This window comes from Desmodus rotundus, chromosome 12, assembly GCF_022682495.2.
Source record: "Desmodus rotundus isolate HL8 chromosome 12, HLdesRot8A.1, whole genome shotgun sequence".
In the NCBI taxonomy this organism is placed as follows: Eukaryota; Metazoa; Chordata; class Mammalia; order Chiroptera; family Phyllostomidae; genus Desmodus; species Desmodus rotundus.
In genome coordinates this window covers 1729806-1742476 of record NC_071398.1, presented here as the reverse complement: position 1 = coordinate 1742476, position 12671 = coordinate 1729806, and the positions used below count along the sequence as shown (strand labels likewise).

The following is a 12671-nucleotide window of genomic DNA, read 5'->3' as shown; positions in this document are numbered from 1 at the left end:
GAGGCTGCGACGTCTGTTGGCTGCTTCGTACACGCTGTCTGTCCTGGACTACGGAGGTGACAGCAGTGACGGTGGTAGAGGCGGGGAGGTGTGACTGCTGGGGTGTGCGCCTCCAAGACCACAGCGCGGGGCGGGGCCTGGCCATCACCTCCACCGCTGGGCTTCCCTCTGCGCCTTTCCCTGTGGTCACCGCCTCCCCGCCCCCGCCCCTGCTCTTCTCAGCCCATGCCCTGGCCCCACTCCACTGGGCCCCGCCTCGCAGCCTCTGCCCACACCATTCCGCGCAGCAGGGCCCAGCTCGTGCCTGCTAGCACCAGCACCGGCCCGTCGGCTCCTCTTCCTGCGCCGTCTCCCGCCTCGCTGCTGGCCCGGCGGCTCCGAAGTGCCTGAGCCAGCCCCTCCTCAAAGCGCCCAGGGTCTGCCCTGCTTGGCCGAACAAACCACACCTGCTCGACAGACCGGGCCTGAGTGCCGGACGCAGGTCTCAGCTCCGGAGACGAGGACGGGATGACTACAGTCCAGCCGGTGGGCTCCCAGCCTGGGTGGGCGACGCAAGCCGAGAGCGTGTAACAAGTGAGTAATAAAGTGACTTCAGGGTGGCAGAACTGCGTCGCAAAATAATGAAACAGGGTGAGGTGATGGGTGGAGGCAGGGAACTCTCTGAGGAGGTGACAGTTTGAGCTGAACCCCAGCTGCCAAAAATGCAGCCACGGAAAGGTCTGGGGACCGGCAGGGCTGTCCCAGAGATGGGAACAACGTCTGGGTTTGGAGGAACAGGAAGACGCCAGGGCGGGGTGATGTGTAGGGGGAGGCCGGCAGGAGGCTGGGCATGCCTTGCGGAGTGGTGAGGCTTGGAGCTTCCTTCCAGCGCCCCAGGCGTACAGGAGGGCTGGGGGCACCACCTGCTGCTGTTTGGGCACCCGGCGATGGACGCGCGGAGTCCATTAAACTGGTCCCTCCTATGTATGTTGGACAGCTGCCACTATAAAAAGTTGAAAATAGATAAAACGCTGCTGATTTTTATTATGATTATTAACTTCTGGATCGCTGAGAGGAGCAAGGGGCCCGCCACAGGCAGCGAGGTCCGGCAATCCTACAGCCGCCCCCCAGCCCCGCGGGGTTCCGAACCATCTGCGGGCACGCTGAAAGCGTCCAGGGAGCCGAGGGTGGCGGTGCCGAGGGAAGCTGGCCAAGGTCGTTCGGCCTGAGGAGCCTCCTGGGAACCCGCCCTCCTTGCGCGCACGGCCCACCCACTCAGACTCGGACCACTCCGCCCGCGCGCATTTCTCGGGATCGGACTCCAGAGCACGAGTCCAGGCCCCGCCCACGCCCACGCGCCAGAGCCCGGATTGGCGGAGCCGCGGAGAGGGGCGTGTCCAGGAGAGTTTGGAACGCGCGGCGGGGGCGGTGCGCGGCTGGTGAGCAGGACGACGTCTCACGGGGGTCGGGAGCACGGGGCGCCTGGTGGAGGAGGTAAGGGCTGGACGCGCGGGGCAGGCGGGCTTTCCGCTGGCCGTCCCCACTTCCCGCGACTCCAGGTTCAGGTGGGACAGGCACGCAGCCAGGGCGGGTAGGACTCTGGCCCGGAACGGAGGGGCGGAGCAGGGCGCTCATTGCTGGCTGGCGGGGCTGGAGCGTGGGGGGAGCAGGGGGGTGGAGATGGGGGGGCGGGAGATGGGGCTCCGGAGAAAGCGGGTGAGAACAGGTGAGCGGGCCCCGGGCCTATGCAGGGTTCCGGGGATACACGATGTGTCAGCGGACCCGCGTCCGGAGGCGCCAGTGGCTGCACGGATGTCAGCGCGCCCGTCGTGCAGGGACGGTTTGGGGATTCCTGGCCTCCCCCGCCGTCAGGGCCTCACTCCTTGATCCCATCTGTGGGGTCTGGAGAAGTGGGCTGGGACAGCCGCCCCAGGGAGGGAGGAGGAGAGGAGGGGTGGCGGCGCTTTGCTGGTGGCCTCAGCCTCCCTGGCCTCTCTGGTGGGAGCCGCCTGGTCCCTGAGCAGCTGAGCTGGAGACTTTGGGTGCGAGTTGTCAGAGGAAGCAGGGCTGGGCTCCCCTGGCGCAGAACTAGTAACCGACGTAGGCCCAGAATGGCTGTTCCTGCCCAGCCTGGAATCCCTGGAAAACCCTTCGCTTTCGCTGTCCCCAAACCCCGCAATAGCTGGCTGTGCAGCGGAGAGGGGCCAGCGGTCCCTCGCAGGTTGGAAATGGAGGTGCCTGTCTGGAAAACTTGATCTGTACAAGCTGTAGTCAGCACAGGAAGGGGGCGGGGGCGGGGGCGGGGGGGGGGGGCTCCTTCTTGCCCATAATTTCCACTTAGAGCTGAAGTGTTCCCGGTACATAACTTCCACCCTGGGTCTTTGCAGGCCAAGAGATGACTGACTTGGGCCTGAGTCCTCCCACACACGTCAGCCCTCGGGGCTGCCAAGGCAGGGAGGCAGCCCAGCTGAGCTAAGGGGCCTGCCCAGGCTGCCCCAAGGGGAGGGCAGTGGAGCAGGGATCTGACGTTTGCAGAGGTGGCCTGCCTTGTGGGTTTCTGGCCCTGCCTTTGGTCTAGGGCAGCCTTCAGCAGCTCACGGCCGCCCGGTCACTCAACTGGGGCTTTGGGGGTGACTGTGAGGATGGAAGGGCACCCTCCCCGATGGGGCTTTGGTGAGGATTAAGTGAGATAATACTTGTGATGGGCCTGCCTGGTGAGCTGTGAGCTCTCAGCTGCCCGCGTCTCTGGTTTGTTTTCCTTATTCCTGCTCTTTTCGCGGAGGAGGGCCTTCCGGGAAGCCCAGGGCTGGACATGGCCAAGAGGCAGCTTCTCTGCAAGCAGGGAGCCCTTGGATGGTGTCCCCCGGCCCACGGGCACTTGGGAAAAAACTCAAATCCTGGCCCTGGTTATGGGCCGGCCACAGCCAGCCTGTCTGCCCAACCTCTTTCCCTCCTTCCTTTGTGGCCTCTGAGCTGCGCCCTAGGCCCAGCACATCCTTCCTGTGGCCTTTACTTGGCTGGCTCCTGCACAGCGTCCAGGTTGGTGCCAGGTCACTCTGCCGCCAGGTCTTGCCTAACCACCACCCCGCCTTGCCCGGCACATCACCCTTCTTCTTGGCGCTTAGCCCTCGCCATCAGAAGTGACCTGCTCAATGCACTTTCTGGTCAACTGCTCCCGCCAGGAACTCTGTTACTGACGGACCTCTCCCTCGGTCCCTGCCGTGACTTGGGGTAGCGCACAGTGGGGCAGCGCCCGGCACAGGACTCCAGGAGCTCTTTGAATGGTGGAATCAGGCAGGCATGGAGGCCATGTGGGCCTGGCTGGGGCTGGAGGGGCAGGTGATGAATCAGCCCACCCCTGGGGGGAGCCAGTCCTGAGCCCCTCCCTCCGTGACCTGGGCGGGTAGCCAGTGTCTCCAGCTGTAACTGACATGTGGATGGGCCTGGGCCGCCTTCAGCCCCTACTTCCCAGGTTCCCAGGAGGGGGCCCCACACACGTCTGGAATCCCTGTGTGCGTGGGGGAGAGGGGAGGGCGGCCCCGGCAGCGCAGTGTCAGGTGAGTCTCTGGAGCAGGCGCGTCCCCTGGCAGCTCGTGGTGCTGTAGACAGCTGTCAGCACACTTTCCCTGCCGAGGGCCAAACAGTAAGCACCGTAGGCTTTGCCAGCCAGTCCCTGCCGCACGCGGCCGTGTCCCCACAAACAGGACCGAGAGAAGCCCACAGTGGGTCAGACTGGCTGTGGGTCACGTGTGCCCCCTCAGCTGCCACGCACAGAACCCAGCGGCACTCGGGCCGTGGCTCCCGAGCCCAGCGCTCATCCGGAGCTCCTTCAGCCCAGCTCAAAGGGCGGCATCACGCGGTTCGGGGGGGCCAGCCCGGCGGCCTGCCACCCTTCCGAATCTGCCTGGAAGAGCAAGTCTCTTCACTTCCCTGTTCCCAGATGCTGACGGGCAGGAGTGACCACCCTCAGTCGGCTCCTGGGGACCACACTGCGACCCCAGACCGGCCCCAAGAGTTGTGGGGACAGCTCAGCTCTGTCCCCCTGAGCTAAGGGAGGGAGGTGCACTTCTCTGGTGAGAACAGTAAAAAAGGAGGCTTCCCATCTGCTGTGGGGACGGGGGAGAGCTGTGTTTACCAAGAAAAACCTCCAGGCCAAGTCAGACTAGGGTGTGAGGTTTTGGTCATGAGGCAGGGGGGTGGAGGGTGGGGGCGGATGTCAGGTGAGCCACCGAGAGGATGCTGTCTGCCCAGCCACCCAGGCTGGGACCCGCTGTGGGCCCATGGAGCAGGGGGTGCAGCGCCTCTGGACCCCCAGGCAGTGCGTGGGTCAGCTGGAAGCCAAGACTTCTTCCATCACCAACGGGTACCCCCCACCCTTGCTGGGCCACGTTTTGCCACTGGTAGCTGGACAGGGGCCACCAAGGCCTGGAGAGAGTCTGTAAATCACTGAGTGGGGAAGAGTAGAGTGGGGGTCTTGTGTGGGGCGGCCTGCTGCCCCCTGTGGGGATGGGACGTTGTTGAAGGCTGTTGTCCCCAGGCCTGCGCCTCACCTCCCCGTGCCCACACTGACCCAGTCCTCCACTCAGAGGCAAGCTGGCCTCCAGAGCTCCCCGGCCCTGTGGGACTCAGGGGCCACCTGCTCTTGCCCTTCCTTAGCCAGGAGTCCATCCACCACAGCTGCAGAGTTAGGCCCCAGCCTGTGGCTGCAACCTGGGATTCCCTTCCCGGTCTGCCAGGTGCCTGACCCCCAGGTGTGCTGGGGAACCCAGGTGGCCGTTCTCCCTCAGGGCGCCTGGCACATGGGGTGGCCCAGGCCCCACTGGTGACCGGGCCAGGCCCGCCAGGTGCCCCGCCCAGCAGAGCTCTGAGCTCCTGACCCAGGCCTTGCCCGGGGAGGTGTGTCCGTTTGAGGCTCTTCCATTGAGAAGACAGAAAGAGCGGGAAGGCTGCCGCCTTTTCTAAACAAAACGCTGCAGATAAAGCCCCGTCTGTCCCATGCAGTCACCTCCCCAGGCCACTTTCTCCTGACTTTGGTCTGAGTCACCTTTTTTTTTTTTTAACGGTCTGAACCATTCTGAAGCATGCAGCTCAGTAGTGCCGCTCTCCCATTGTTGGGACGCAGAGCTGCGGAATTCTTTCCCTCCCGCGAATCCGAAAGTCCGCGCCCCTGCATTGGGAGCTGGCCACCCTCCCCACCCCGCCCCGCCCCAGCCCTGGATAACCGCCCCCTATCCTCTGCATTGGGAGTTCCACCACTTCGGAGGCCTCACATTGGCGCGGCCATACAGTACTTCTCTTCTCCGGGTGGCTTATTTCACGGAGCTTAGTATTTTCAAGGTCCACCCACACTGCAGCCTCAGTCAGGGTTTCCTTCCTTTCAGGGGCTGAGCAATCTCCCGTTGTGCAGAGGGACCACGTTTCCCGTATCCATCCGCTGATGGACCCTTGGGGTCCCTGCACCTGTGGGCTGTTGTGAATAAGGCTGCCGGCAGGTGGGCGAATAGACCACCAGGAGACGCTGCTTTTAGTCCTTTGGAAGTGGGACGGCCAGATTGTATGGTAGTTGTACTTTTATTTTTCTTTTCTTTCCTTTCCTCTTTTTTTTTATTTTTTATTTATTTTTTTGAGGAACCTCCGCACGGTTTTCCACAGTGAGTGCACCAAGTTAATTTCCACCAACAGGGCACCTCCCCACGCCCCTGCCATCGCGTGTCATGTCTTGCTGTGGGTACTAGCTGCCCTCACAGGTGCGAGCGTCCAGCCTCGCCATCCTTATTTATAGGCAGAGTTGTCCAACACTGCTTAACCGTTGCCATTTGTACATACGTGGCGCGCCACGCGCTGTTCTGTGGGTTGCTTCTCTCGGCATTCGGTGCCCTGCCAGTCCGCGCTCGCCCACGCAGGCTGGGCACAGTGGTAATGGCGGGCGTGACCCTACCCTGCAAGTGGGCCTGGCTGCCTCGCCCTCGCCCAGCCCAGGGCCCCAGCACTCAGCCCAGGGTCCTGGGGAGGCTGCTGGAATGTTGCCACACTGCCCTAGGCAGGGACAGTGCTGGGTCCTTCCTGGCAGCACGCAGCCAGCACCATCAACCTAAAAATAGCAGTTGTTACATCGGGCGGTGTGGGCGGTGCTTCTCAGGAGGCCTTGTGGTCTGCGAGAGGCCAGGGGCGCATGCCAGGGCTGAGCCCCCGCTTGGGCAATGCCCCCAGCCCCTGAGCCGCCCAGCTCCCCACAGGCGGCCTGGCTGACTGAACCGCGGAGCGCTGACCCAGAAACACCCAGTGTGGGGCCGGCTCAGCTGGGGCCTGCTGCGTGCCTGTGTGGTGCACCTGTGGTGGCGGCGGCTCTCACCCACTTCCTCTGACAGGTAACAGCTGAGTTGTGCATGGTGCGCCCTCGGGAGCTTTGGGAAGGTCACCACTTCCGAAGCACCTACTGTGCGCTCTGCCCTGTTCCAGGGACTGGGACTACAGCAGTGGAAACCCCTCCTCACTGGGAGTTTAGATCTGGTGGGGAGACCACATGGGCAAAGAGACAGTGGGCAGACAAGGAAACACCTGTGCAGGCAAAACGAGACGGGGTGACGTCCCAGAGAAGGGGTCGGCAAACCCTTCTGTAAAGGGCCAGACAGGATATGCCTTGGGCTCAGCGGCCGTGTGGTCTCTGCTGCCCCCCACCCAGCTCTGCACTGCAGCACGGGAGTGGCCACAGACTGTCACACGTGAGCCCCCGCGGCTGCGTCCCAATAAAGTGTCACTTACAGAGGCAGGCCATGGGCCAGATCCGCCCCTCTGGCCATCGTTTGCTGACCGGCCCTTGGTGGGGGGCAGGCTGCCTGAGCAGGGCTGTCTAACGCTTTCCAAGAGGGACATGAACTCTGAGCCTGGTCAGGGGACAGAGGCCACCCTGATTCGGGCACAGTGGCGCCTGGCCATGGGCCTCACAGGGAGGCTGTGGGGGGACGTGGGCAGACTCGGGCTGCATGTGAGACAGAGACTGGCGCTTGCTCTGGGGGGACACTGGGGGCCCAGGAAAGAGGAGAGTCAAGGGTGAGTCCTAGACCTGCGGCTTGAACAACCAGGTGGATGGTGGTTCCGTCCACAGAAAAGAGCCGCCAGACCTGCTGGGTCTGAGGGGCGTCTCGGCGGCAGGTAAGGCCCGCGCCTGCAGCTCAGTGGGGACACCAGGACGGCGGCTTGCCTTCAGACCTGGGTCGGGAGGAGTGTGTGTGGACGGAGCAGGAAGGCCCGGATGAGGTCTGGGCCACCAACACCTAGTGCTTGGCCAAGGAGGACAGTGTGGGCCTCACCCTCGTGGGCGAAGGGATGGTGTAGCCCTGTCTCCCGGGGTGCAAGCTCCGGGCCCCCGACTTACAAGCGGAGGCCGAGTGTCCCTCCCGTCCAGGGGATCTTCCCTGCTAGGCCTGCAGCGGCACCTCCGTGAGGTGTGCTGTGCGTGACATGGAGGAAGCAGCCGGCACACGGCACCTGAGGTGACAGCAGTGGCCCCTGGACGCACGGGCTGAGCGAGGGCTGCAGGGACGGTTTGGCTTGGAGCACGGTGCAGACTCCCTGTTGCCCAGCGCGTCCACCTGGGACAGGCCACCATGCTGGGGAGTTAATGCTCTGGGAGCCCCCTGATGGGACTTGGGGCTCGGCGTCCTTGTCCCTTGGGTGGACAGCGAGGGGGTGAGTTCTACCCCATCTTTCAAGGCTCCCCAGGGTTGTTCCCGCCACCCACAGGGGTATTGTGTGGTCACGTGTCCTTACCGCTGCCTTCCTGTCCCTGGGGCACCTCCACCACCCAGCAACTCCTTGTCTGAGGGTCAGCTGCTGGGTGAGCAGTGGGGGCGTGGTGACCGGGGGCAGGTGTAGTGGTCCGGCCCCAGCGCCACGCCCACACCTGTGTGCGCCCCTCCGCAGCGGGAGAAGATGGTGGAGTACCTGGCCAACACCGAGATCAATAGCCAGCGCATCGCCGAGGTGGAGAGCTGCTTCGGGGCGTCGGGGCAGCCGCTGGCGCTGCCGGGCCGCGTGCTGCTGGGCGAGGGCGTGCTGACCAAGGAGTGCCGCAAGAAGGCCAAGCCGCGCATCTTCTTCCTGTTCAGCGACATCCTGGTCTACGGCAGCATCGTGCTCAGCAAGCGCAAGTACCGCAGCCAGCACATCATCCCGCTGGAGGAGGTGACGCTGGAGCCGCTGCCCGAGACCCTGCAGGCCAAGAACCGCTGGATGATCCGGACGGCCAAGAAGTCCTTCGTGGTGTCGGCCGCCTCCGCCACGGAGCGCCAGGAGTGGATCAGCCACATCGAGGAGTGCGTGCGGCGGCAGCTGCTCGCCACCGGCCGCGCGCCCAGCACGGAGCACGCGGCGCCCTGGATCCCCGACAAGGCCACCGACATCTGCATGCGCTGCACGCAGACGCGCTTCTCGGCGCTCACGCGGCGCCACCACTGCCGCCAGTGCGGCTTCGTGGTCTGCGCCGAGTGCTCCCGCGCGCGCTTCCTGCTGCCGCGCCTGTCGCCCAAGCCCCTGCGCGTCTGCAGCCTCTGCTACCGCGAGCTGGCGGCCCAGAAGCGCAGGGAGGAGGGGGAGGAGGAGGAGGAGGAGGAGGAGGGCCAGAGCGCGGGGTCCCCGGCCGGGGCCGGCTGCGGAGCATCCAGTGGAGACGAGGACTCGGACGAGGACCGGGAGGGCAGCGCGGACGGCGACTGGCCCAGCCGCGTGCGGTTCTACGACTCGGGCGTCTCCTGGTCCGCCTTCCACAGCTGACCCGGGCCGCACGCTGAGGGGGGTTCCCTGCTTGCTCCCCGCTTGCTCCCCCATCACAGACTCCGCTGCCTCCCCGCTCCTTAGAGGGCGGAGTTTCCCAAGCTCCCCCATGCCCCGCCCCCCAGGACCTGACCCCACAGGTGGCGGGTGCAGAGGTTGTGCCTCTCACCCTCTGGGAACCCCCAGTGGCTCTTTTCTGGACACGGGCACCTTTCTACGTCCACTTCCCGGAACTGTCTTTCCCCTCAGCACGCCCAGACCTCGGAGGCCTCTTGGGGACAAAGGCCTTTTCTCAGCCCTGTGAGCTGTAGCTCCTCAGAGTTAGCACGACCCAGGCACCTTTAGGGACCAGAGGGAGGACAGGACCAGAGTGAGGTCCTCTCGTCCCTGAGGCCTTGAACCACAGCGGGTGACCTCAGATGAAGACACCCCCAGGGGACCATGTGGCTCGTGGGAGGCCTCCAGGAGCCCTGGGCTCCTCCACCCGCCTCGCTGATGCTCACCTTGCCTGGTCATCTGTGCAGGTGGGCTCACCCAGAGTCAGCCAGAGTCTGCCACACGGTGGGCACCCACGGGCTGAGGACTGCAGCCTGCCAAGGCCTCTCGCCCCACCTCACCTCTTCCCAGGTGTCCAGGGGCTGGTACCTTTCTCAGGCCTCCCCTCGCCCTGTGGCCGGGGGAGCAGCGTTTTCTGTTGGGACACTTTCATTCCAGGTAACAGAAACCTTACGCAGACTGACTCAATAATAAAAAGAAAGCCCGCTGACTGTGAGGCTGGAGAGTCCAGGTGTCCGTCAGACATGGCCGAGGCTGACACCACTTAGGGGCCAGTGTCAGCCGCCGCCCACCAGGCCAACGCTCCTGGGAACACGGGCCGCACCATGGGCCCCGGCGTGCGCAGCCCGTGTTGACCACGACCCCGGCCCCTGCTAACTCGCTGTGAGTTCCCTGAGTGGGTGGACGGCGATTACAGGAAGTGCGGAGCCGTGTGTCCGGCTGTGCCCGGCCGCCCCGGGCGGGGGGGGGGGGGGTTGCTGCTGTGGCTTGGGGGAGCCCCCAGTGCGGGAGTGTGTGTGGGGGCCGGAGCTGGAACGCCAGGGTCGTGGGTGCCTCACGACAATCTCTGGAGTTTGCTTCTGCAGTCCTTGCCCTGCGCCCAGCTGGCCTCGGTCAGCGCCCACTGTGGCGGACAGAGCAGGGGTCACTGCCAGCGAGCGGGAGCAACTTTGGGCTGCGTCTGGTTCCCTGGCCAGCAAGGCTCCAGCCTGCTGTTGACAGGGAGCTGCCCCTGAGGGGGAGGGGGCAGGAGGGGGGAAGAGCCGGCTCCCAGGCCTGCCTGAGGCCTTCCTTCCGAGCAGGGGCAGAGGCGTCTAGGAATGACCAGCTTGTTTACCAGCCTTGGCCTCCCTGGGCCGCACAGACTGGTCCAGGCTGGTTCTGCCTGGGCAGAGGGCTCAGGGAAGGACAGGTCACAGGGCGAGGGGCCGCTTCCTCAGGAGAGCCTGGGCACCCTCTCAGACACCGACGCCAGGCGGTCCCTCCATTTGCCTCAGGGATGCAGCTGGGGCAAAGGCTGCCCAGGTCCAGCCACTGGCTTCCTGGTCCCAGCCCACTCCCCAGACCTCCCTCGCCTGGCCAAGGGCAGCAGAGGGGACTGCCCGCAGCTGGTCCTGGTCTTCTCTGCAGGTACCTGCCAGGGAGCACCGGGCACAGGACCCAGTGGGCAGGCATGCTGCTCTGTCCCCCGCCGGGGACCCTGAGACCTGCGCCCCTTGTACCCAGCAAGGCTGCTGCTTCCCTGGGCCCTCAGGTGTCAGGGAAGGACCAAGGGCCCACGGAGCTGATAATGCCCAGTGCCCCATGCCGGGAGCTGGGGACACAGCTGTGAGCTAGACATACGGGGTCCCAGCCCTGCAGGAGTGGACACCTAGTGGGGGGCAGGCGGGCAAGGAGAGCTGGCATTTGTCCCAGTGTGTGCTGTGGTGAGGGCACTGATGGTGACGGGGAGGGGGGGTGCGGTTCAGTGCTCTGCAGGAGGGGCCTGTGTGTCCAGGGGCAGCACAGCTGCACAGGGGGCCAGCAGGAGCCTTCCGCACAACACCTGTAGGGCCTGCCAGGCTGTGTGCACGGCGCTGAGGAGGGGAGCCCCCCAGACCCCCAGGCAGTGGGCAGTGGACTGCAAGCCTCAGCTGTCCTCGGCTGCTCCCACAGGGCTGCCCAGGCTGTTCTGGGAAACGCTCTGTGACAGCAGAGCTGCGCCAGGAAGCGGGACATGTGCCCTGGGACTGGGCATGTGCCCTGGAAGGAACCAGGACTGCAGCGAATGGACGGGAGACAGGGGCCAGGGAGGGGAGGTGCTGCCCAGCAGAGCCCTCTGACCCCTTCCAGCCTCGTGGTCCTGCAGAGACCTCAGCAGCAGCTCAGGCGAGGGGCGGCTTCGGTCCTGCTCCGCCCCCACTCCCCGGCCCTGTGCCACTGACCACCCCACGGGAGCTTCTCTCCCAAGGTGGCCTCTGGCTCCTGCTGGCTCCGCCCACCACCTCGAGGAGCCCAGCCGGTTCTGGGGTGTTCCAGTACTGACCACAGACAGGCCAGCTGGGAGGGGGAGCGCAGGAGGGGCAGACCGAGGCAGACACTTCTGGGCAAAAACAAGGGGAAATTTCAACCCCTGGAGCGCCCTGCCAGGAGTGCCGGGCCGTTCTGGCAGGCAGGGAAGCAAATGCGAGGCTGACGTCTGGGAGGGACCTGTCACACGGCGATGAATCCGTAAAGATGAGCGCAAACAGGGCTGTGGGAAAACGATGTGCACACACACACACTTCTGTACACACACACATCTGTGCACAGTCACATGCAGACACCCCCCCCACACACACACACAGACTGAAGATGGGCTCTTGGGAGGTTGATTTAAAGGAAAAAAGTCACAGGAACTGTCAGACTGTATATTCTTTCCAGCCAGCAAATTTCACTTCAGGGAAAACATTACCGTCAAATAATCCACATGGAAAGAAGGTGAACACATGCCCAGCCCAGCCGCCCGTGATGGCAGGAAATGGGAAGCGATTCCGGTGTTGGGCTCAGGGCCCCGGCGACCGCAGGGTGGGCACACGGAAGGCAGGGAGGGACTCTGCAGCGCCATGGGGACGGCCTCACTTGGGGCGGGGGCGAGTCCAGGTCCCAAGTCCTTCATGGGGGGCCCTTTGCCTGGACCCTCCTGAGAGCTAAGCGGCGCCCTGTCAGGTGACACAGGACCACGCCATCCTTGTGCAGGTGGGGGGAGTGGCTGTCGACCCCTGTGGCCCTAAGTAGGTGGGGGTGGGGGTGACACCCAGTGTGTGGTTTTGTCCTCACCAGACACCCTGGACCCATGAGACACGTGGATGTGTGGTGACCTCCTCATCCTTGTGGTGACGGGACCCTCTGCCATCCGCACCTTGCAAGGAGCCCACCCATCTGACCACCGGCACCCCACCCCCATAGGGGGCCACGGAGGGCCCCGCCGACCGAGCTGCCCCTCACGAGCCTGCCTGCCCTGGTTCCCCTCGGGGCTGGGTGCAGGTGGCTGCCTGAGTCTCTGCCCGATCGCGGGCTTTCCCTCACTCATCTGGACTGGCCACCCACCCAGGCGCCGGCCGCCCTCCGTCTCTGAGGACAGGGTGCCACAGAAAGCTTTGTGCTCCTGCTCGTGGCCTGGTCCTCCTGGTGTGTGCGAGGTGTGGCCTTGTTGGGACGAAAGACGCTCCTGCCACCCAGGGAACTCCAAGGGTTGAGGGGCTCTGTGCCAGGAACCAGGGGCAGAGGGCGACACGCATTTTCGTGTTGTTTGGCACCAGGGGACAGTAGGGTGTGACCGTGCATGCATGAGCCCCGGGTGCCTGCCATCCCCCCTCTGCAACTTAACCCAGCAGCAGGCAGCA

General features: G+C 64.7%; 1 protein-coding gene across 8 annotated transcripts; it reads left to right on the top strand.

The window, feature by feature from the left end:
- The first annotated feature begins 303 nt into the window (after nucleotides 1-303).
- Nucleotides 304-12671, top strand: PLEKHF1 (pleckstrin homology and FYVE domain containing 1). 8 transcript variants are annotated; one of them, XM_071219979.1, is made up of 4 exons: nucleotides 2312-3536; nucleotides 7903-9690; nucleotides 10438-11853; nucleotides 12109-12671. In XM_071219979.1, the coding sequence occupies exons 1-2, from the start codon at nucleotides 3411-3413 to the stop codon at nucleotides 8749-8751; spliced, it is 975 nt and encodes a 324-aa protein (XP_071076080.1). In that variant the 5' UTR covers nucleotides 2312-3410; the 3' UTR covers nucleotides 8752-9690; nucleotides 10438-11853; nucleotides 12109-12671. The 8 variants fall into 8 exon arrangements, with proteins under 8 accessions (XP_053770777.1, XP_053770775.1, XP_053770778.1 ...); XM_053914801.2 differs by lacking the exon at nucleotides 2312-3536 and adding exons at nucleotides 5264-5538; nucleotides 6216-6347 and having other exon boundaries at nucleotides 10438-12671; XM_053914802.1 differs by lacking the exon at nucleotides 2312-3536 and adding an exon at nucleotides 304-573 and having other exon boundaries at nucleotides 10438-12671.